Here is a 25,047-nt window from a genome sequence, read left to right as displayed (position 1 = left end):
GAAGCCATTCAGTTTTATTGATTAACATGTATGAACACCACACACAGTCAGAATAAAACATTTTACACTCCACTGTGTAACTTTGATTAAAAGACAGATTACAAGCATAAACAATGATATTCATTCCTCTGATATAATGATCTGAGAGTTGTGATTTCTATGATTACAAAATGGAGGCCAATCATTTAAGAAAGAAGACTTACAGTAATTACAGGAATTTTCTGGGAAGGGTTCCCCATACATTTTAGGGTATCAGAGGTTATTTGAAATATGTCAGATATTCATAATTTCTGTTGATATTATAAAACACAGCAAGATTTCAGTGAACTGTCATTATATTAACCTTTAAAAGCATAACTTGATAAATTACATCTTTAGTATGTGGAATTATTCCTTGAACACTTACATCATGGTGACCTACAGGGATGTCTGACATGAACGACAGACACCTCCATTTAGACGTTTACTGTGCATGCTGCACTGCTGTGCCCTTAATCTTCTAATGGAGAATACATATCAATGCTTTCTCCTTAGATAGAAGGTATAATGCTTTCTAATTTTAAAGTAAGGTAACACCTAGTTTAAGAAAAATGTGACATAAAAATCCAAATCTAAAAATTAAACATTAAGCTTGTTTGTATTACAAGCAGTTTTATATACAAATACTTAATAATATCAGAGGTCTTGTGAACAGCAAGTCAGGTTCCTGAAAATTTGATTAATAAACTTGCCATCTTCCAACAAATCTTGAGGCACACTCAGAATGAAAGGAAGCTATTTCTAGTTCAATTAAATAGAGTGATCATTCTCTTCTTCCTTTTTTTACTGGTGAAGGTTACTGAAAAGGAGCCCCTTACAGAGGGGGAGAGAGGAGAGGGAAAAAAACAGGCGTATGGTCTTTTTTTCTTAACTGGAGTACAGTTGCTTTATAATGTTGTGTTAGTTCTGCTGTGCAGCAAAGTGAACCAGCTGTATGTTTACATATATCATCTCTTTTTTGGATTTCCTTCCCATTTAGGTCACCACAGAGCAATGAATAGAGTTCCCTGTACCATGCAGGAGGTTCTGTTTTAATAAATTGGTTCTATTTATTAAAATAGTTATATATTTTATACATACATATATATATGTATAATATATGTCTATATATCAATCTCAATATCCCAATTCACCCCACCCCTCCCTTCCTCTTTAGTGTCTAGTTTGTTCTCTACATTTGTGTCTCTATTTCGAGGAGAGGCATGTTCTACGTACCAAGATTTTATTTGAATCATTAAGTCGACCCTTCAAGGCTGTTGGAAGTTCACCTATGTTTGGCTGGATGAATTTTGCTTCATTGATAATAGCTGCTACTTCATCAAGGCCTTCTTTCCTGATCTTCCAATTCTTGTCACCAATCTTAGACACCAACTCTGAAGTGATTTTATCACTGAAAAAACACAGAAGACAGAATCCTTAATTCCTGACGCCTAAAAGAATGTCATGGAAGTCCCCTTGACTAAGAAGTGGAAGGCAGCATGAAGAAATCATTAGCAGTAAACCTGATTTCTGTCCTTGGCAAAAGATCCACAGCATCACTGCCCCCATCATCTGGTTCATCTCCATCTTCCCCTTCGTCTGTCCCACTTGTGCTGTGTTTAGAAATCCCTCTGGTTGGAGCCGGTGGGTTCTGTCCCTGCATCTACACACAGATAAGTCAGTGAGGCTAATAAACTCAATGAAGAACGTGAGAGCAAACTGGTGAGAGGATGGTGCTTGTGTCAAACTCTCATGTTCCCTCATAACACAGTATTCACACGGCACATATTTTAATTAGACTTAGACTTCAATTCTGAGACCAAGTGACAAAAGGTATTTTGATACACACCTATTAGAATCTGACTTCTCAACCATAAAGCTGTGTTGTGACTTGTACGTCCAACACAATACAGAGCAATCAAAATTTAGCAATTTCAACTAGAAAGTTTATTCAAGGAAGGACAAGTTTATTTTTAAAAAATTGTTACATTTAGTGTGCTTTTTGAATATGTAATTTTTTAAAAATGTTTGATATGTCAAAGCTACAAAGGATTCCAAGGGGAAAATGTCCCATCCTGTATTATAGCTATCTTGCTCTCTTCCTCGCAAGGTCATCCATTTCTTTTGAACTCTTCCCAGTGATACTTTATATATATAAATGCAAATACATACATATTCTTCATTTCAAACGTTTAAAAGTTTAAACTTAACCATATAAACATTCTCAAGTCAACTATGGATTGAATCATCTGTGAAACCTTTACCTTCTCAAATTCTGCATCTATCTGGGATAGGAGGGCAGGCTTCTCATCCTCAAAGAACATTCGCAAAGAAGGACCAACGTACAGATACATCACACCAAGCAGAGTGATGGCAGACGTCCTCACAGCCTGGCAGAACAAAGAGAACCTTTCAGATCAGAACAGAGCCACGAAGATGGCTGTTCTGTCCTATATGTGCTGCTATGTACTCACTGGGTTTGTTGCAGCAAGAGCTGTCTTCACATTGCTAATGAAAGCTTTCACATTCAGCCTAGAAGAAATAATACTTAGAATTAAAAACAAACAAATGAAACCCTCAACACACTCACTGGGGTTTTCTAAAGCTAGACTCTAGAACTGGCTTCCTTTAGATACGTCCTGAATTTGACTTACTCTCTTTCTACACTCATCTAAAGCTAGCTTTAAATACTATCGATACGTTAATTTATGCCTAAATCCACAGAATCGTACATCGAACTGCCTTTGTGACATTTCCATTTTTATGTCTAGTAGACGTCCTGCTGCTGCTAAGTCGCTTCAGTCGTGTCCGATTCTGTGCGACCCCATAGACGGCAGCCCACCAGGCTCCCCCGTCCCTGGGATTCTCCAGGCAAAAACACTGGAGTGGGTTGCCATTTCCTTCTCCAATGCATGAAAGTGAAAAGTGAAAGTGAAGTCGCACAGTCATGTCCGACTCTGTGCGACCCATGGACTGCAGCCCACCAGGCTCCTCTGTCCATGGGATTTACCAGGCAAGAGTACCGGAGTGGGGTGCCATTGCCTTCTCCGAGTAGATGTTCTACATCTGTCAATACCAAACTCCTGACTGTCCACGCCCCAACCCCCAAACCTGTTCTTCTCATCTTCCCTATCTCGGTAAACAGTTACTTCATCCTTTCAGTTGCTCCCAGCCTTCTTTGAAAATTCCTCAGTCAGCCTTGACTCCTCGCTCTCTCAAGCACAGTATCCTGTTTAGTTTTACTTTCAAAATATATTCTAAGTCACAACACTTCCAAGCCAATATAATTCCCTGACAGAATTATTTCTAATTAGTCTCCCTGCTCCTGTCCTTGATCCCATCTATTCTGACTGTAGTCTAAACAACCCTGTTAATCTTCTGCTCAGAACCCTCTAATGGTTTCCAATTTATTCAAAACTTTGAGGCTCTACAGGACCTGCCCCCTGTTCTTTGAGCTTTCTCTCCGACCACTCCCATCTCCCTCACTCAGTCCGCTCCCGCTGCATTCTGAAGAACTAACTACCCGACTGTTACCATCAGCCCCTCATGTCCTGAAGGTATGTCTCACAGGTGTTATTTCAGAAAGGATTTCTGTCTTACAGAAAATAACACTACACTAAACCCTCCAAGGTGTTACCACTAACCCCCTATCTGGCTTTATTTTTACTCCACTGTTCTTATACTTCCTGATGTATTTTTTATTGTTTACTGTCATCTCCCCTTACTCAAATAAGCTCCATGAAAACAGGAATTTAATCTTGACCATACTGTATTCCTGAGGGTCTGGAACAAATGACTAGAATATCACAGGTACTCAATATGTAGTTGTTGAATAAATGACAGATCACAGATGAATTAAAAAGAGGAAAATATTCACACGGCTTTTATGTCATTCATGCCAAAAGGTAGTTTTTACATCAACGATTCTACAGTTATGAAGGGATTATAACAATATCCTCAACTACAGGAGGACACCACAGATACTGACGTAACAAACAATTCTTTGCCTGAATAACACTTAAATGACACGTTCTAGGGAATTCCCTGGTGGTCCAGTGGTTAGAACTTGGTACTCTCACTGCCAAGGGCTTGGGTTCAATCCCTGATCAAGGAACTAAGATCTTGCAAGTCACGTGGCATGGTCAAAAACACATAATTTCTAGAGTATTGTGTCTTTGTTTGGTGGAACTGAGAACACTGCAAGCAGCCTATTGAGAACATGTGAAAAGCATCAGGGGACAGAGAAAGGCAGCACAGAACAACAGTTAGAGTCTTTCCTCTCAGAGCCAGAATGCCTGGGTTCAGATTTTGGCCTTTGCCACTGCAGCAGCAGCAGCAGCTGTGACTTGGGCAGATCACTTTCTTTGCCCTAGTTTCTTCATCTATAAAACGAAGAGAACATACCTCACATGGTTTTTATGATGATTAAATCAAATGAATTATTATTTGACAGTGCCTGGCATAAAGTAAGCTGTATAAAATTTTGTTAAATAAAACACTGTAGTCCGTCCTTATCTGGGAGGGATGCATTCCAAGACCCCTCTGTGGATATCTGAAGGTATGGATAGTACTATATAGAGTATTTTTTCCCCTATAAATTTGTATCTATGATAAAGTTTAATTTATAAATTAGTTTACAATTTATAAATTTATGAACAGTAAGAGATAAATTATAATTATAGAATGATTATAATAGTATACTGTAATACAAATTATGGCAATGTGGTCTTTCTCCTTAATCAATTTTTTCAAGTCTACTAGAAATGTGGCAGCAGATGCTCCACTGGTAAATGCAGCCACTCCAGTAATTATTATATTTTTCAGTCCAAACCTGTTTCTGAATCCGTCTAACCATTCTTACTTGCAGTGAATGCCTTGGTGTCACTTGTTTCATGGCATTCCTTACTGAAGTCCTCACATAGACTCCATGCTTTTGGGTGGAACACATACCCATCAATGACATTTTCTGCTCATGCCTTGCATCCACAAATTTAATGACTTTTCTATCTTAACTAAGCAGTTACAATGCTTGCAGTTTGAGGTGTGAAATTTCTTTTTCCTTTACAATTTACTGATAGAAGATTTGCTCTTACTGTAGATCTTAGCAACCTTAGCACATTATTTTCCTCTTTCCTTACTGAGTTAAGAACTTACCCTTTGTCATGTAAAGGAAGCACTATGCACTGTCTCTTTAGCATTTCCAAATTGCCAGCATCTCTGTTCTTGCCCTTTGGGACCATTACTAAGTAAAATAAGGGTTACCTGGACAGGAGCACTGCAACACCACAGAGGTGAGCTGATAACTGAGAGAGCGCCTCAGTGACTAATGGGGGAACCCACTGGACAAAGGCATGAATCATACCCCGAGCAGGACAGAGATTTCATCATGCGACTCAGAATGGTCCACAATTTAAAACTTATGAATTGTTTATTTCTGAAGCTTTCCATTTAGTATTTTTTGACTGTTGCTGACTGCAGGTAACAAACTGTGGAAGGAGAAACCAGACAAGGGGGGACTACTGTAACCGACGTGTGCAACAAGCAAATGACTTTGGGAAAGAGTGGGTTAAACAAGCGTCTGTGGGACTTCCCTTGGGGTCCAGAGGTTGAAATCCATCGTGCAGTGCGGAGGAGAGGGATTCAATCCCTGGTCGGGGACCTGGGATCCCACGTGCCGCAGAGCAACTAGGCCTGCACACTGCAGCTGTTGAGCCTGTGGGCTCTGGAGTCCACGTGCCTCGACAAAAGATCTTGTGTGCTGCAACTAAGGCCCGATGCAGCCAAATAAATTAATGAAAGTAAAGAAACAAGCGCCTTTATTGCAGGACTTCTAAGAGCGTTTAATTTTCCAAAGTGCACTACAGATTTCTAAACAAATGTGATTTTATATAGTAATTTTCAAATGTATTTAACTACAAATCCTTGGAACTGGCTTTTCTGTGGATCAATCATAAATACCGAAGAAAAATAACTTAGAGAACCCTAATGTTAGTGGATATCAAAATGCAGGAGAACAAGCTAATACAGGCTTTTTAGGAACAAAGGTAGTTTTGTTTTACATAAATTAGACAATCGTGCTCTGGCTTCTCAGAAATAAGCAGAGATAGCTACAACAAATATAATCACCAGTTAAGAGAGTGGCAAAACAAGTACTTGATTTCTTTCTGACTTACCCAGAAAAACCAAATTCTTTTATTGCATTTGATAGCCAGTTCAGAGTTTCTGATTGATTCTTGGGATTCTTCTGTGAGAACGCCATTGACATAACCTGGAACAGAAAAACAAACATACGAAAAAACAAACAGATCTGAGTTTTCTCTCATATTTCTTGTAGAACCACGGCTTGACATTAAGGTAGAAGTGGACTGAGCATGCCTTTTCCGATGCTACAGCAACACCTCAGAAATGTTTCACTTGAGAAAACACGGTAAGCGGCAGCAGTGTTAAGAGCGTTCTGACAGGGCTGTGAACCAACCCTACTTCAATAAAAATTAAAAAGGAATTCCGGACAGTTCACAACTTTTCATTGGTGGTCTCTTATAATGTCATAAGAGAAAACTACTCTCATCCTTAATAGAATATTCTTGACTAAGACAATTTTAATTATCATACAACAGTTATTACTAAAGGTAAAAATTAAAATGCAGTATCAGAGTGGTTTTACTTGAGAAGAAAAGAACTAAAGTTTAACTAATAACCTTAAATTAAAACTGGGGGGAAAAGTGGGGAAACCTGAAGAAAGAGCACTCCGTCACTAACCTGTTCAGCTGTCCACGGCAACACACACGCTTCAGCTATTGCTGTCATAGCTTCTTTAGCATTGTTCCCACATTTCACATCTCCAATCTTGTCTACAAGTCCATCCAAGACGATCTGTGCTGAAGTTTTGGAAAAATTTCCCTTCTGGGCAATCAAAGCAACTATGTGAAGCTTCATTTGCATCACCTGAACAAGGGTAAGTATCAGGAAATTATAAGTAAGCCAAAGACATCTTTCTTCTGCAGGCTATGCCATGTGGCTTGTAGGATCTTCGTTCCCTGATCAGGGATTAAACTCAGGTCCTTGGCAGTGAGAACACAAAGTCCTAACCACTGAACCATCAGGGAATTTCCCCTAAATATTTATCTACTTATTTTTATAGTAGCCTGCAGATGTAACAGTTAGGGACAGCTGAGAACATGACCAAACTAGAATCAAATTTTAGACCAAGAAACAAAATAATTTTTATCCTTTAATTATTATCAACTAAAGTAGCTGATTTTAAATTTTTAAATTTACAATTTTAAAGTAGCTAAGACAAAAAAACCAAACCACTCAATGTTTTAAAATACTAACAAGCAATGTTATTGTGTGAAGTTTATGAATGGAAAAACGTAATTTCTATATTCTCCTCCTCTTATGGTTATTTGCATATAGTACTGAGTGCACATTCTGAAATCCATAATAAATGACCGTACTAACTCAGAGTCCTAATAAGAGTTGCCCACAAAAAAAATTACAACCCTCATGTATACACAAACATACACCACCCCCCCGCCCTCCACCCCAGAAATTGAGAGATTTAAAGGACTTGTAGATTTTTAACAGGAGGAATGGAAGGAACTGTGAAAAACAATTTAAAGATGTTAAAGTGATGATGGCAGATGTTTGGGATTTCAGACCCTTTTGACCATAAATGTTTTCCTTTGTCCTGTTTGAATACTTAAAAAACAGGTGTTGGCAAGGAAGCAGAGAAACAGGAGCTCAGCTCTCTTGCACTGCTAGTATGAATAAGGTTTGGCAGTTCCTCGAGAAGTTAAACACAGAGTTATCATAAGCCTTAGCAATTCTGCTTCTAGGTATGTACATGTGTTCACATGAAAACCTGTACATGAATATTCACAGCAGCATTACTTCCAACAGCTCCAAAGCAGAAACAATGCAAATGCCCATCAACTTATGAATGGGTAAATAAAATGTTATATATCCACACAAGGAATACTGTTTAGCAATAAGAGACTATAGAGTTAATACATGCTGCAATATGATGAACCTTGAAAACATTATGCTAAGGAAAAGTCAGACACAAAAAGTCACATCATCCCATTTACGAAATGTCCAGGAGAAGTGATACACAGAAAAAGTAGATTAATAATTGCCAGGGACTAGGGGTGGAGACTTGGGGAGGAATAGTGAGTGGCTGCTGATAGGTATGGGGCTTTTTTTGGGGGGCGATGAAAATATTCTAAAATTACATCGTGGTAGGAGCTGCAGAGCTATGTGAATAGACTAAAAACAGCTCCACTGTACCCTCTAAAAGAGTGCTATATGCTCAGGAAGTTATTATAAAAATAAAATAAAATAAAATTGCCTCTTGTTATGGATCTAACACCCAGAGGGCTATCAGCTCAAGTCAGGTGTGCTTCCTTCAACTATGTGAGAAGCTGCATTGGGAGAATTTTAAAAGTGGTGGTGTGAGGGGAAGAAGGCAGCAAAGGAACTGCTTGGCATGGGAAACCTTTGAGCACTGGACGGCACAGATGAGGTGCTCTATAATGCAGCGCTAAGAACAGTGTGCTTGGGAACTAAGGATCCTGAATGGAGAACAAGAGGTGGCAGCACAGAAGTAAAGAGGAGACTAGCAGGGACCCAGAAATAAACCTGATACATTTCAAACTTTCATCTACCATCTAGAGGAGGAGAAAACTCTTCTCATTCTCCTTCATGTATCACTTTCCTACATCTCCCTTTACACCTACTTTTTAAGACTAGAAAATGGCACTGCTCAACTTCATCTCTAGTATCAGTTAATGAGTTAAACTGATTATGCGGTCATTTTTTATCAGCAATTTAACGATTACATTTACTTTTTATCCAAAGAAATAAGAAAGCTATTTCATTGTTTTTCCTCTCTAGATGAGAGTAGAGGGCTTCTAGGCCCTCTAAATAATGAGAAAAATGCATATATATGAATTAGCAAACAATAAGTATTTGTATGTATATATACACAAATAACTTATTTATACACACACACACACTCCTAAATGTACGAAGTTAGAGTTAGTGTTTAATCAAAATGCATACATCCTATCATTCATTTAAAATTAGATGACACGGTGTCTGAATGACTTAAATCATTACCAAACTATACCTGTCTAATACTCCATAGGATGATGTAATGAAAATTACTTCAATAAAAGACATTAAATCTCTAATTTAAAAATACCTGAAAATTAGTTTCTTTCCATCCAGGTTTCTTGGCCAGCATCCTCACTAATGCCTGGCAAGGCATTTCAGTTCGGTCCATTAGTTCAACAGCCTTGAAGTAACACAAGATAGTAAGAGAATTAAGGGATTAAGAATGAGTTCCAAGGGAAGAGCATATCCAGAATCAAGGAAGTGTTTACCTCTAAAGGAGGGAGGGGAATGGAAATGAGGTGGGTCACAGAGAGAGCTTATTTATTTTCTGTTATAATGCTTTGTTTCTTGAGGTGGATGTTTGGCATACGGTTGTTAATAGTGATGCCACCGAAACTCTTTTCCCCCCACATTTCAGGAATTCACAAAGTTTGCCCCATGGAAAGTAATGTTAACAGTTTCAATTTGCGTAGTGTATGGCAGAAACTGTTTATATATATTTTGACTTATTTGATTTTCCTAAAAACAGAGCATAGTAGAGTAGATTAGACGTGTATAAATACAGGTTTCAAAGAAGCACAAATTCAGGTCTAAATCTGAGTGGTGGATGCAGGACTGGAAGCCAGGTCTCCTGGCTGAAGTCTCAGGATTCTTTCAGTTTCTCCACACCCCTCCTCATCAGAACCAAAGAGTGTGTGCCAAAATGAACTACTCTGCTCCTGTCCAACACAGACTTTTTTTTTAAAGAAGCTTATCATACCAAGTAATAATGTCTAGTCTTCTAAGAATCATGACAACAAAAAGGGAAACATAGAAAATCGATGAGGGGTGGTTTAAGTGAAGAGACCTGTTTGACAAGTAGGTTTAATACCATATAATATTAAAATTCATGTAAGTCTTATAATTCAGAACAAACCTAATTTTCTTGAGTAAGCACTAAGTTATGAACTGACAGAAGCCACAGAAAGCAGATGTTGAAAGATAAACCCAACACTGCTAAAAAGCAAACAAAAACGCTGCCTCATCTTTAGTTAACATCCATCAAACATGCTCACTGGTTATAAAACACAGCAATTAGGGCTAGTCCTTCACCGGCCAAGTCATCACTTCTCTATAATGTAATTTTCTTTCACATTCAACTCATCCTCGTGCGCCCACCTTCTGGAACTCTTCCATACAGGCCAGCCTTTCCTTCCAGTTACTGCTGTCGAGAAGCTGTATACAGGTAGCAGGAAGGACAGCTGAAGCTTTTTCTTCACATACTTCGATCTGTAAGATACAAAACATTAACACTAATAATTGCTTAAGGAAACAGAAGAAAAGAATGTAGGAATACTCCAACTAAAACCACAAGGACACTCCCATAGGTGTGCTTTAGTATCTGAGGATTCTATTTCACCACTATAAAGGGGAAGTTTGTCCAAGGCATGGTTTCAGTAAGTTAAAAAGGTATCAATTAACCGTGTTATAGAGTTCAGCAAAGAAAGAACTCGAATCTCCTCGAAGGCACTGACTGTGTGCTGTCCCGACTGTGAGGCATGCTGTGTAAGACTGACCGAGAGCTCAGGCTCCACCATTTCTTTAGTCTCTACTGCTTTCTTGCTCTTGGTCCCAGTGCCTCCTGTGCCTCCTTGAGCAGCCGGTTTTCCCTTCTTTGGTGGCCCGCCAGGCTAAAAGTGAACAGAAAAACATTAAACCAGGTAAGGATTCAGAATAGTGATTCTTAGACATTCTTAGACAAATCTGATTAAAATGAGGGATCACTCAACCAACAACAAAAAAAAAACATATTTTTTTTTGCCCACAGAATTTAGCAATTTCAAGGGTAAACTGACTTCCTGAAGGTCACTCATGGGGAAATCTACAGAAGCTGTATCAAGGACCTCAAATTCTAAATGAGCTAATTGAGACTAATGAAATACAAATGGTGAACTGGTTTTATACTATATGTATTTACAGATTAATTTGAGAATTAATGTTTGGTGCCTAAAATGCCTCTAGATCTTTCCTACACTAGTAAAGGACAGTTCCTGAGTTATAATATTTACTCAGTATTTGACCACAAGGAACTCCAGTAACATGAGATTATATTATTATTCACTGTAGAACTATCTGCTTTGTGAAGGAAAAGAGGTGCTATGCCAATTTCAGTGAGTGTTCTAGTTATGTTGAAGATGGCTATCTCACTGAATTTTTTTTTATTGTTTCATAAAAGTTTTCCAGATGACTTGCTTGGGTTTCCCAAGAATATACTCGTATAATCTATAAAAATGATATATTTAATCATGTCAAAGTTCCATCCATTTCTTTATGGTTAACAGTTTTTATCAAGAAGACATACTGAAGTTTATTATGTTCCTTTTCAATGTCTGAAATTAGATTTCTTTTGATCTATAAAGTCAGTGATTTTTCTAATATTAATATCAAACTATCCTTGCAATCCTGGAATAAACTTCAGTTGGTCATACTTTTTATTGTACCCACTGGATTCTATCCACTAATACTCTATTTAAATATCTTGATTTATTTCACCTATATACTTTTTATTGTACCCACTGGATTCTATCCACTAATACTCTATTTAAATATCTTGATTTAAGTTTATTTCACCCCAGTTTTGAACAGTCGCAAGAAAATAGCAGTTTATAATAAGGTACACAGTCATGGGCAGTAACATGAATATGCCAACACACATCACTCCTCTACCTATTTTGGGTATCCATTAAGCAATGCCTAAAGGTTAAGAAATGCCTAAACCTAAAAAGAAAAAGATAAAATGACAAAGGACCAAATTAGTCTTGAACATGCAGACCTGTTCTGAAACCACTGTTATCTTGAACATACTCTGAGCTTTTAAGTGGGGTAATGAGCAAAACTAAGATGCTGGTTTTTAATCAAAGAAAACCTCTAACACTTGCCAGTTCACATTAGCAGTAACTGTGCTGATTCAGAGTAACTACCCCATAAAGAGAAATTTATTTATTTTCTAACTGTAAAAGTAGAAATTTTTACACTCTGATTTATTACAACACCTTTTCTGGATCTTTTCCCGTAATAGTACTCTGTTTAGAGAGGTAACTCAGTTAACAATCTTCTACTTTCTTTTTTTAAAACACATATACGTTTATTGGCTTAGTAGATTTATTGGCTGATATTGTCCTACTTATTTTTTCAAAAGAACAAAAGCAGGTCCTCCCTACCCAATCCACAGCTTATTTTGGGGGGAAGGAAAAGAATCCCTTATAAGAGAAAGCCAGCTAACATGGTAATGTTCGGCAAGATAAGAAAAGGTCTTAAGGTGTGGTGCCCAGGTCACTGTCCAGAGAGGCATGAGTTGGTGAGAAAGGAGAAAACAGCTGCCAACTCCCTATACTAGAGTACTGTAGAGACAGCATAACATGAAAGAGAGCACACAGGCTCTGTAGCTAGAGATACCTGGGTTCAAATCCCAGTTCTGCAACTCTGGATATTCAACAAATATATGCAGAATTCCTGTTGTATGCCAGAACCTCTTCTGTGCACAAGGGGTCACCCGTAATAAGCTCTCTCCCCTTGAAGGCTTGTAGTACAGTGTGGAGAGACAGTAAACAAACAGGTGAGCTGTAAGAGCACGTGCAGGACACGTAACCTTGCTGAGCCCTAGTTTGCTTTTCTGGAAAAACAGGGATCACAAAACACTTATCTCAAGGGTTATTATGACAATTAAATGAGATTAAGTAGGTAAAATGCTTCACAAAGTGAGGTTCACTAAATATTAGTTCTTTTCTCCTAATTCCAGGCTGGGGTTCAGGGCAGGAAAGAGAATCAAACTTCTAGCATTTGCAGCAGATAACTTTATGCCTAAGAGAATCCAGTCCAGGAAAAGTGTTCACTGTAAGAAAGTCGTATTTGCCCTTGAGCATTTCCCCCCTTCTACACTACAAGGTGAGGGTGCGGGGGGGAGGCCCTGACAGAATGAAACTTGGTGCAGCAACTTTGGAGCATTATTAGCAAAATGACCAAGGTGACGTTATTAATGTTAAGTGGCCAGTCACACTATCTCATCATTTAATGATACTTTCTGATGCCTTAAAATATACTTCCATATCTTCATTATCATTTTTATCTCTATACAGGTTTCAAATAACCAAATGTACTATTGGAATATTCTGTCTTCATTGAAATATGCTCTGCTGTATTCTGAATGTTGTAATGAGTTCATCTCTCAAATAAAATCATACTGAAGAATGACTATGAACCTGAGATCCAGACCCTACCTTACTACATTCTAGTTTTTAAGCCCCATTTTCCAAGTCATTAATTAACCTTCGCAGCAGGCGCCTTTTTTAAAGGTCCTGGTTTGGGTGCTGAGGCGTCCTTTGTGTCCTTATCTCCTGCAGCCCCTGAAGCAGCCGCCCTTCCGGGCACAGGCTTGAAATCCTTCTTGTCAGCTGCAAGTCCAGCTTTCTTACCATGTACCAGCTCTACTTTTTCTGAACATTCTTTGATCTGGAAAACAAAATTGAGATAGACATTATTGAGCCCAACTTTGAAACACAATCACCACATTACTAAGTCATTTTTAAACCACAACTACATGAGAATTCAGACAGAAAAGCTTCCTTTTCAACAAAGATAAACTATCCATATTTTCTGGGCAGTAGATATTATATTTCTATGCAAAGAAAAATTTACGAAGTTTATAATGATCACATTTTTGTAGAAAACAAGTTTACGATTAGTGGGGGAAACGGGGAGATAATTTGGGAGATTGGGATTGACATATATACATTACTATATAAAAAACAGATAACTAATAAGAACCTACTGTAGAGCACAGAGAACTCTACTCAATACTCTAATAATCTATATGGGAAAGAATCTAATGAAGAGTGGATATATGAATAACTGATTTACTTTACTGTACAGCAGAAACCCATACAACTGTAAATCAATTATACTCCAATACAAAATTTAACACAAACAATAATCACACTTTTGGTGGTAGACATTCATATTTAGAAAGGCAATTTTCCAGATATTAGAAATGAAATTAACTTAAGACATCATTTTTACTTCTTCTAAAGATTGGTCCAATTTTATTTTTTATAATTTGAAAATATTTCTACTAATCAAGAAACTCTGATCAAAAGGACACCAGTAGACAAACCTAGAATGCACAGAGATAGGACTGTTATCCAATTTCATTACAATCCATTATTAACCTACCTTATCAAGCTTGAGTTTGTCTACATCAGCTAAGAATGGGTTTACTGCTTTCTCACCAACCACCTTCAAAGCAGTACCTAAAGCTTCAAATGCAGCATCTCTGACTTCAGGAGCAGAATCATTGATGTGCTATAGTCCGGAAATAAGCAGAATGATCTTAATACAAGGTACTTCAGGTATTACTGATTCTACTTCAGACTGAGGGTTGTCAGATAAAGAATTTGCTTTTTACAATTCATAGAAACTAAGCTTAGCTTTCTTTTTGCCAGTTAACAGTTACTCTTCCTCTCACCCTCTATCCAAAATGCCTCACAAGCAGATGATCTTCAACGACTCTCAACTGGATGCCTGTGCTTGACCTGATTCAGCTTAATAGCTGATACCAGTTTATGGGACACATAAATAAAATTTTTAGTAGTTAGGGGAATTATAAATTTATGCTTTTCTTCAAGAATGGGAACACAAATGGTACAAGACTTTGGATTCAATTTCCAAAGCTACAAAGGGTCTGCTCCTCAAAAGACAATAATCTATAGTCACGTAGTCAGTGCATACAATTAGTAGAGAAAAAAAATCTTGCCGAGGTATAAAACAATCCCCCAATTTCAAAGAGAGTCTATACCTTCAGTAGAGCAGCACAAAAGGGCTTTAGTAAGCTCTTTGGCAGGGTAGAAGCAGTGCAGTGGCGGAAGCTTCTTGCAATAAATAGAGATGTCTGTTGCTTGATGGTTGGATTTTTATTATCCATTACTGCTAAAACATCCTCACTGATGTTCTGTAGTGTGGTCTTTAGAAAGAAAATGTGGTGAATAAGCTTTTTTCAATTGTAAAGAGCAATCAAAGTATCACACTGACAAACTTTACTTGAGACAAAACCACAAACTCAACTTACAGTAAGGAAAATTGCATCAATTGCCTCCTGCAGGGCTTGTACCACTTGAGGCTTCTTCTCTTTGAATTTCTCCAAAATGGTTGGTACAACCTTTACAAGTGAACAGTTGAAATATATTCGGGAAAAAAAATGACATACTAATTAATACATGCTACATCATGAATGAACTTTGAAAACATGATGCTAGAAAAAGACGTCAGTCATAAAGGAGCACACCACACGTGTATTATTTCATCTATGCAAAACATCAGATCCACAGAGGCAGAAAGTATACTAGTGGCTGCCAAGGTCTAGAGGGAGGGGATAATGGGGAGTGACTGCTCACAGATACAGAGTTTCTTTTTTGGGGTGGTGAAAATGTTCTGGAATTAGTGGTTATGGTAATACACCCTTATCGATATACTAAAACCACTGAATTATATACTTTGAGAGGGTGAGTTTTATAGTATATAAGTTATATCTTAATAAAACTTAATAAAACAATGTCTGGATCTACCAAAATAAACAAAAAAAAGTAAACATCTAAGTTGGATTAAAAAATCACTTCCTTTCTTAAAGGGCACAAGAATCTTATGCTGGAACAATCTTATGCCTGTACCATCACAGCAATGCTTCTCAAACTTTTGTTTTCGCATTTGTACCTTACATGCAACCTTACAATCATTTTTTATCAGTAATAACTCTTACTGGACAAAATGATTCTCAACTAAGTGGATTTAGGGTAGGGGAACAGGTATAGTGTATAACTCTTCCTCCTCACTCAAGACTCTGGTAGACCTCACTTGGACTGAGATGTCTCCTGCCCCTTTACTACACTAAAGAAAAAAGAAACAGTACCAGAAATTATAGCAAGTTTTATCAGAATAATATTTCCTATTCAAGTACTAAGTTTAGATCAGTAAATCTGAGAATTTTTATAATGCTTATTTTGTCTTATAAATTATCACTAATTCATTAAACATTTAGTGACTCCCAAGAACATGTATGGAGAAGGCAATGGCACCCCACTCCAGTACTCTTTCGTGGAAAATCCCATGGATGGAGGAGCCTGGTGCACTGCAGTCCATGGGGTCACTAAGAGTCTGACACGACTGAGCGACTTCACTTTCACTTTTCACTCTCATGCACTGGAGAAGGAAATGGCAACCTACTCCAGGGTTCTTGCCTGGAGAATCCCAGGGAAGGCGGAGCCTGGTCGGCTGCCATCCATGGGGTCGCACAGAGTCGGACACGACTGAAGTGACTTAGCAGCAAGAACATGTATTGAATATATGTAACCAGGCACTGTGCTAGCAGGCAAATTAAGGTTATTTTTTAAGATCTAAAACAATATATGGCAAAACTCAATGGCACCTCCTGCCACCCAATTTTTTAAAAAAATTTCACAGAAGTGATACAGATCAGAAGAAATACAGTTTCCATGGAAAATATAAAACTGTTTATTTGTTTTTACTGTTTCATAACATTATTTAAGTTTCATGTGTACCACATGATAATTTGACTTTTACGTACACTACGGCATGCTCACTACCAAAAATCTAGTTTTAATTTGTTACCATACAATTGATTATGGCATTTGATAGTTTTTTTTTTTTTCCTTTGTTTTATGGACAAAATCCCATGATCACACTAAGCTATCATTTAGATTTGTTTGGGGAAGGGTGCTTTAATAGTTGAGACTGAACCCACCCCCTGCCTCTCCCATCCATCACCCAAGACTTCACTCCCACTGTGTGCACGTTAGTTAGAGAGCAGGGTGTTGGGCTACAGTATTTGTTTAACCTCCCTAAGAACTGTGCAAGGTATCTGTCCTGAAAGCTGCGAATTTATGGTCTAGCAGACTTACATTATATACAGATAATGATTAACTGGGAATAAAAGAATGAGAAGTGTGATGCAAAGCAGCAAACTGAATGCTTCACCAGTGGCAACCCAGAACTGTCCCCTCACCCTGCGTCTTGTAGGGAGGCAGGGAGTTTTTTTGCTGTTGTGTTTTAAAAGCTGGAACTCAATCATGCCATATTTCCCGCTGCTGCTGAAACAATCCATAGAAGACACGCCACCTATGTGCATTGTCATGTATCCTAATGTCAGTCCTTGGTTTTACATGACATAAAATAAGTTGGTGGTTTTGTTTTAGTGTGGTAGAGATTTTTTGTTGTTTTTTAGTTTTGCTTTTACAAATGGTAAAGAGTCTGCCTGCACTGCGGGAGACTCGGGTTTGATCCCTAGGTCAGGAAGATCTACTGGAGAAGACAACGGCAACCCACTCCAGTACTGTTGCCTGGAAAATCCCATGGACAGAGGAGCCTGGCAGGCTACAGTCATGACTTCACTTTTTATCCATTTTGCCTTTCACCAATCAAAAAAATCAAGATATTTTAATAGCTGTAAAGCTAAAGTTCACTTTTACATATATTGCTAAAAGGTTGTTTATAAATAACGAAAATAAAACTGAACCACAATAACATACTTGATATCAAACATAGTATATAATTTTAAGGGGGGACAAATACCCCAAACTATAAAGCACGAGAGATAGTCTTTATGCTGCACGCAAAAATCAGAAAGCCAGAATCAGAATTCAAACTAGAGGGCTAGGTAATCATCTATAATCAACTATAAAATTAGTAAATTAAAATGTATTTTAAGAATTGTTTTCCAGCTGAAAAATTATTTCTAATACAAAAGTATAAAATATTCTAAGCAACACAAAACTGACTAAAAGCTAATCAATACATTTGATAGCACACACACACACACACATACACACACTATGTAATAAGTAATGAATGCTATAAAATACTGAATATAATTTTACTCCAATTTGTGATTTACATGTCTAAGGGTTGTATAGACCCTTATTTTTATTTCCCTGGTAACAAGCTAGTCATGATTTATTTTTATTTGGTAGTGTCTTGTTTTTTTTAGTTAAGTTCTCCGAAATTATTTTTAATGCTATGAGTAAGCAAGCTCCAAATACCATAACTAAGTGAGGTTAGATGTTTGCTTCACAATATAAACTGACACATGACTAGAGACTGTTAGGAGACTCTCAAGTCAATCTAGGGAATCAAATGATCAAGTGGCTAGTAAGTTAACCCTAAAGTTCAGTGCAGTCAATTTACAGGAGGCTTAGCCAATCTAAGTAATACAGATAAGATTTAGAGATCAATTGACAGAAGCCAGAACTAAAGAAAACATCCCAAACTTGAGTGCTTCCAAATTTATATTCAACAAATGTCTCTAGTCAAGAGTTTCTTATAATAAACTGATATATCACCAACAGTGCAACCTACATAAAACATCTCAAGTATGTGAAAGTGAAAGTCGCTCAGTCGTGTTCGACTCTTTGCAACCCCATGGACTATACACAGTCGTTGGAATTCTCCTGGCCAGAATACTGGAGTGGGTAGCCTTTCTCTTCTTCAGTGGATCTTCCCAACCCAGGAATCAAACCCAGGTCTCTTGCATTGCAGGCAGATTCTTTACCAGCTGAGCCACCAGGGAACCCCACCTCAAGTATATAAGTAAACCATTATTTTTTAAAATAGAAAAACACTATACATTTTATACATTAATCTCATTTCTGGTTTTATACTGCCTCTCCTATTCTCATTTTTACTCTGTTCTGGTTATCACAAGTTATATTTCATCCTGTTATACTGTACATCGTATTTTAAGAGCAAAACAGGATATTAGTAAGTAAATGAATAAGCAAATCAACTCAATTAAGTACTTTAGGTCAAGTGCCTGATTTTCTACATAAAGCTAGTAAATTTAGTTACAACTGACATCTTTATTGTTAAATAAATGTTTTAATGAGCTATGCTTAGTACTAATAAAACTTATGCCAAAAGCTGTTTTAAAGCATAAAGCAAATTAGCCATCCATTTTTGATAAAACTGTTAATCTATATCGAAAAAGGAGTGTTACTTACATGTCCTGCGTATTGTCCAAATTTCTTTCTTAGCCCAACAGCCAGGCCAGTAAGACATTTTGCTGCCAAAGCTACCAACATGACATTGGTGTCCTTTCCAACAACCTACAAAGGGTGGAAAAAAAGGAAAACAAAGGAGTCACAGTCCCAAAGAAGAAGAGTAAAAATTTACTCTTAAAAGAACTCTGAAAGCTATTATGTAATGGGCAGCCAACTTTGTTCTGTACAAGTGGAAAGATTCTTCTTTGACAATATAAAATTTGGGAGCTTCTCTTCCTTATGTCTAGTCTCCTACCTTAAAGCTCTACCAACAAAATATACGTACAACCACATCAAATCTTTAACTCCCCACTGGTGGTAGTCTGGGCTGTCAGCACTGCACAACTGTGCAGGCGACTCTCATACTGGCAGCAAAGCTGGAGGCCTCTTGACTTTGCTTTGGGGAAGGCAAAGTCAAGACAGTATCTCTGCAAGACACCACGGAGTAGCAGCTCTAACATTTATACCCAAGAAGCACCAGTAGAAGTGCTGTTGGTACTTTCAAGAAGCTGATGAGATGTAAACTATTTTTATAGGATGGATAACAACAAGGTCCTACTGTATAGCACGATCTCTATATTCAGTGTCCTGTGATAAACCATAATGGAAAAGAATGTTTTTTTTTAAAAAAAAAAAAAAGTGGATGAGGATTCTAAATTGCAAATACCTCTGCAACCATTCCTGAGGGGGCTTACGGCCTTGCAGCTGCTGTTTTAGTTCCCTAGTGACCATCTGGCTTGTATTCAGAGTCTCTCATCAGAGTGTCCTCCAGGAGCGTTAATACTACCACCCTCCTACAGCATACCCTACAAAACCCAGAACTTAGCAAAACTCATAGGTAGTAGCTGAATTTGTATCAACTTAGCAAGACAGTGACTACTATTGCCTCAGTTCCTTTCTGCTAGGATTTTACTGTGGTTTACTGTTCAAGCCAGCTGATGCTAAAAGGATGCTTTACTTTTAAGTGCCCCCAAATCTTAGCTTTTTCATGCTTTCCCCAGGTAGAAGAAATACTTTCATTCTATTTTGTATTTTATCCCTAAGATCTGGTATTTCATGAGCAGAAGATTTCATTCCAGATTCCCTGAATTAAAGAACCCTAATGCACAGCATTATGCATAGCAAGACAGTCCTATATATATACATTCCCTACCGAGGAGTAAGGATTAAAAGACCAACATTTATTAAAAACAAATTAGATGCTATAATTTTACAGGTGCTTTATAATCTTTATAGGTGCTTTATAATCTTTATTCAATTTTTACTCTATAAAATAAGTACTATTATTATCTCAATTTTGTGGATTTCAAAAATTAAATAGAGATTAATACGTTCAAGATCACAGAGTTGGCAAATGGTAGTGCTGTGATTCAAACTCAGTCTGCTTTGACCCCAAAGCTTTTGCTATCTTTACTAAAGCACATTCTCCTTCTAAACTCATGGCAAATTTATTTTCCTTATGAGAAGATGAGACCAGGGTCCTAATAAATGTTTTGTAAAATCTATAATTAAGTCTAGGTATTAAAATTCTATTCATTTTTGTATTGAACATATTGGCATTTGTGTCTGGCTTATTTTTCTTTACTAAAACATCTCTAAGGTATTATTTACATGCTAGATTTTGTATTTAGCATCTGAACATATATTCTAGAAAAGGTTATCAAAAACATGCTAGACCCCATTGCAAGAGATCCTACTTCAATGAATTTGGGATTGGATTTGGACATCAGTATTTTAATACATTCAAAGGTGCTTTTGTTATACTGGCCTAGTTAAACGACATCATTCAATCGAATTCTTAAGAGACTATCTAACATTACCATAAGAGCAGTAGCCAGTGGAAATTGAATCTTAGACACTGATGACCCCTAATGCAAAGTTTTGAAAAGGATCTTGTGAACCTATTATAGTTCAGGATATAGCAAAAGACTGAGTGCATTTATTGGTAAGTGATGAACCAGGCATACAGTACAATATTTGCCTATTAACACTCATTCTCACCCATTTCAGTTTGACTAAACAAGTGGTTCTTAACTGGGAAACAGGAATGGGGAAAACGGAAAAGTGTTTATTTTTAAGAAAAACAGTGTACACGGAGGGACTCCATTTCAGGGTTGAAGAAAAAGTCAGTAATTCTGTTTGAGATCAGGGAAAGAAAAGTTATAGCTCACAATGTTAATTTAATCTAAATAATGGGAACTGCTCTATAATTAAAATTGCTGTCACTTCTACCTAATTGATTTTAAGTAATAATCAATTACTACTTATCTTTAACTAGTAATGTGACCCACTAAACAGTAATCAAAACAAAAACACTGTTGACAGACAATACAAACAGGGCCACGGCCACCAGAAGTCTACCACTACAACAAAGCGTGGCCCCTGCCACCCTGACTAAGGAGCCCACGTGCAGCAATGGGGATCCAGTTCAGCCAAAAACAAATAACAAATTTTTAAAAAATTTTTAAAAGAAATTATTTCAGTAACACTGAGGAATTTCAAAATGAGTAGCTTTTTACTACTTGTATTTAAGGAAAAAAACTGGGAAATTAGTAAGATTACTTGACAAAGACAACAGAGAGAAGAGACTATGGAGGGAAGAGGGATGGGTCCACAAAGACCAATTAAGTCAATATAACATGGATCTGGGGCTGGACATGGGGTGGGGGCGTGGGGAGAGAAGGATAAGAGTGGGATTAGCAGATGCAAAGTAGCATACGGAAGGTCAATAAACAATAAGGTGCTACTGTACTGAACAGGGAACTACATTCAATTTCTTGGGATAAACTATAATGGAAAAAATATTAAAAAGAATGCATATATATATATATGTATAACTGAATCACTCTGCTGTACAATAGAAATTAACACAACACTATAAATCAACTATATAATAAAACAAAAAACAATATGGATATGAAGTTTATTTTGTCTACAAGTAACTAAAATAGAAAATAGAAAAACAAAAATATCATGTTTCATGTTAATTTATATTGACATTAATTTTTCATGGTTTTAAATATTTTAGCCACAAAATTAAGTTTCTTTTTACTGGTTTGTAGCCTCTGATTGACTGCCCCAACTCCACCATGTGAAGAGGGAAAGACGTGCCTCCTGCTACCATAAGATCTCACACAGATCCACTGTTTATGTCTACCCAGATATAAAAATCCATGACCTTCTCTGTATAGAACACAGTGAAAGTTTATATTCACAGTCACAAAACCAATGGAAATCACAGAACAGTTTTCATCTGAAAAGCTAATATCCTAAGAAAATGCATGTAGAGAACATCAATTATTAACATTCCTGATTCCAATTAACATTCCTGATCATTACATGAGGAAAAACAAAAGCTTTTATTTGAGGCATTGAGAATTCAGTGCAATGTATCATGTTTCCATAAGATTCCTGATTTTAAAAATTATATGCTAGAACTTACAGAGAATCTGAAGCTCTCTTCAAGGTCACTAGAATCCCTCTTACTGCCTTCTACCCTTCCTCTTTCCTCCTAGGCTCCAGGTTGGTGAATCTTTTCCCTAGGGCCATTCCCTTTTAACAACAGTCAGTCCTTTGTAACTGCAGATTCCGGAGGCCAACAGTACTCATTGCACTATGCCCTTTTATACAAGGAACTTGAGCAGATTTTAGTGTAGATGGGAGGTCCTGGAACCAACCCTCTGCCCCCCTTTTCCCCCAACCTGGGGCTATCGAGAGATGACTGTAGTCTTGCCTGGGTCTGTGGCTCTTCAAGATAGATGACAGAGGAACAATGATTTTGACAAATTATATCCCTGTCTCCAAATCCTACTTGGAGGAAAGCAAAGGAAGACTAACTATGAGAAAATACAGTCCAGCCTCATTATTCACGAATTTCACATTTGCAAATTCATCTATCCATTAAAATTAACTGATAAGCCCCAAATCAATAATCGAGGCACTTTCCTGGTTACTGACAGATAAGCACAGAGCTGGGAAAAATCTGAATTGCCTGATATGCACATTCCCAGCTGAGATGAACAATGCAATACTCTGCCTTTGTCTTTTAGCTCTTACACTGTAAACAAGTGTCTTTTTCATAGTCTAGTTTACTGCCATGGGTTTTTTCCTGCATTTTTGTGCTTTTGGTTGGTGCTCCCACTGTTTAAAGTGACCCACAAGTATAGTGCTGAGGTGCTCTCTGGTGTTCTTACATGCAAAAAGGCAGTGATGTCTCTTTCAGAGAAAATAAATGTGTTAGGCAGACTTTGTTCAGGCATGAGTTATACTGCTGTGAGTTCAATGTTAAGGAATCAATCACATATAGTGAATAAGACATCCTCAAACAGAATAAAACAAGGTTATGCATTGATCAGTTGATGAAAATGTGATGATAGGGCTGCAGGACCTTAACCCTGTATATTCTCTTGGAGCAATGGTTCAGCATTTGCTAATTCAGTGTTTGTGGTGACATTATAGAATATAACTACTATGAATAATGAGAATTACTCTACTTACATATTCATTTAATTAAAGAGTAACTTCCCTCACCCCCCACCATGCTGCTGCTGCTGCTTCTGCTAAGTTGCTTCAGTCGTGTCCGACTCTGTGCGACCCCATAGATGGCAGCCCACTAGGCTCCCCCGTCCCTGGGATTCTCCAGGCAAGAACACTGGAGTGGGGTGCCATTGCCTTCAATGCATAAAAGTGAAAAGTGAAAGTGAAGTCGCTCAGTCGTGTTCGACTCTTAGCGACCCCATGGACTGCAGCCCACCAGGCTCCTCCACCCATGGGATTTTCCAGGCAAGAGTACTGGGGTGGGGTGCCATTGCCTTCTCTGCCCCACCATGCTAATCCTCTATTAATTTCAAGCTGAAGAAGCAAATAAAACATTTTATCCTTGCTATATTCAAGAAGGCGCCTTAAAAAAAAAAAAGGAAGACACCTTCAGTCTCTTAAGCTCTATTAAAACGACATCCACAAGTGTCTGACCTGACTTACAGATTTTATGAAAAGCCACTACATACAAAAATATCCACCCCAGCATTCAACTTGCTTGGAACTAAGTAATACCAAAGAGTATTTTCTAAAATATTTCTTTCTTATTTAGTACTTACCTGCTTTATAACTGACCACATATCCCCAGGTCCTGTGCTTCACTTTACATGTTAATAATGTGGTATCACTTCCTACCTACCTAATGAAAAATACTCTTCATATCTAATATTTGTTCCATTAAATACACCCAATTTAAAAAGCTCATTCTGTAGAATTATAAAACTAGAGTATTTTGTTCTAGATCAGCAAGATTCTCTATTTCTTAACGTTTGTGTATGCTATCAAATAGCATATTTACAGTCAAAGTGATAATTAGCAAAGATTAAAAACCAATCCCTCTAAACTAACCTAAGACCAATCATTTTAAATAATCCTTAAAAAAATATGTATGCATATAATTAAAAAACAATCAACAGTGTTCCCTAAATGGCGGTGCTAACTGTGATAAAAAAGATGACTGATGAAGAAAAATAACGGCCTGGTCTGTTGTTGGGATACCAATGCTGAAACTCCTCATATTTACCTTCTTCAAAGCTTTTACTAAATCTGCATAATCGCCTGCTTCCAGTTTGGGGTTTTTCACTAGTACTTCCACAGCTTCCAGGGCTTCTTTTCTTTCTTGCCATTTTTTTGCCTCCTACAAGACACAATATGAGTCACGTGGAGAACAGAAAACAAGAAAGCAAAACAAAAGTCTATTTCTTGCGTGCTACTAATTCAAAGATATCTGTTTTTTTGTTTTTTAGAAACTTTCTAAAGCTAGTTAGAAATCAACATTACAAAACTATGTAGCCAA

General features: G+C 37.4%; 1 protein-coding gene and 1 non-coding gene across 5 annotated transcripts in view; one reads left to right on the top strand and one right to left on the bottom strand.

Moving 5' to 3' along the window:
* Positions 1-25,047, bottom strand: part of CKAP5 (cytoskeleton associated protein 5) — a 112,256-nt gene that overhangs the window by 39,260 nt on the left and 47,949 nt on the right. For all 4 annotated transcript variants that reach the window (XM_070383421.1, XM_070383420.1, XM_070383422.1 and 1 more), the window contains 15 exons: positions 24,775-24,888; positions 19,176-19,280; positions 15,236-15,325; positions 14,966-15,130; positions 14,344-14,472; positions 13,441-13,623; positions 10,692-10,805; positions 10,294-10,404; positions 9,224-9,316; positions 6,778-6,963; positions 6,192-6,286; positions 2,493-2,550; positions 2,283-2,408; positions 1,542-1,681; positions 1,255-1,429 (listed from right to left, as the gene is read on the bottom strand). In XM_070383421.1, coding sequence (XP_070239522.1) covers positions 1,255-1,429; positions 1,542-1,681; positions 2,283-2,408; positions 2,493-2,550; positions 6,192-6,286; positions 6,778-6,963; positions 9,224-9,316; positions 10,294-10,404; positions 10,692-10,805; positions 13,441-13,623; positions 14,344-14,472; positions 14,966-15,130; positions 15,236-15,325; positions 19,176-19,280; positions 24,775-24,888 — 1,884 coding nt within the window. The remainder of the gene's footprint in view (positions 1-1,254; positions 1,430-1,541; positions 1,682-2,282; positions 2,409-2,492; positions 2,551-6,191; positions 6,287-6,777; positions 6,964-9,223; positions 9,317-10,293; positions 10,405-10,691; positions 10,806-13,440; positions 13,624-14,343; positions 14,473-14,965; positions 15,131-15,235; positions 15,326-19,175; positions 19,281-24,774; positions 24,889-25,047) is intronic.
* On the top strand, positions 4,060-4,132 carry TRNAE-CUC (transfer RNA glutamic acid (anticodon CUC)). Its single transcript has one exon. It is a non-coding gene; the product is annotated as a tRNA-Glu (tRNA).

This window comes from Bos mutus, chromosome 15, assembly GCF_027580195.1.
Source record: "Bos mutus isolate GX-2022 chromosome 15, NWIPB_WYAK_1.1, whole genome shotgun sequence".
NCBI classification, from domain to species: domain Eukaryota; kingdom Metazoa; phylum Chordata; class Mammalia; order Artiodactyla; family Bovidae; genus Bos; species Bos mutus.
Note: the sequence above shows the minus strand (reverse complement) of the source record. Positions and strands in the feature narration are given on the sequence as shown.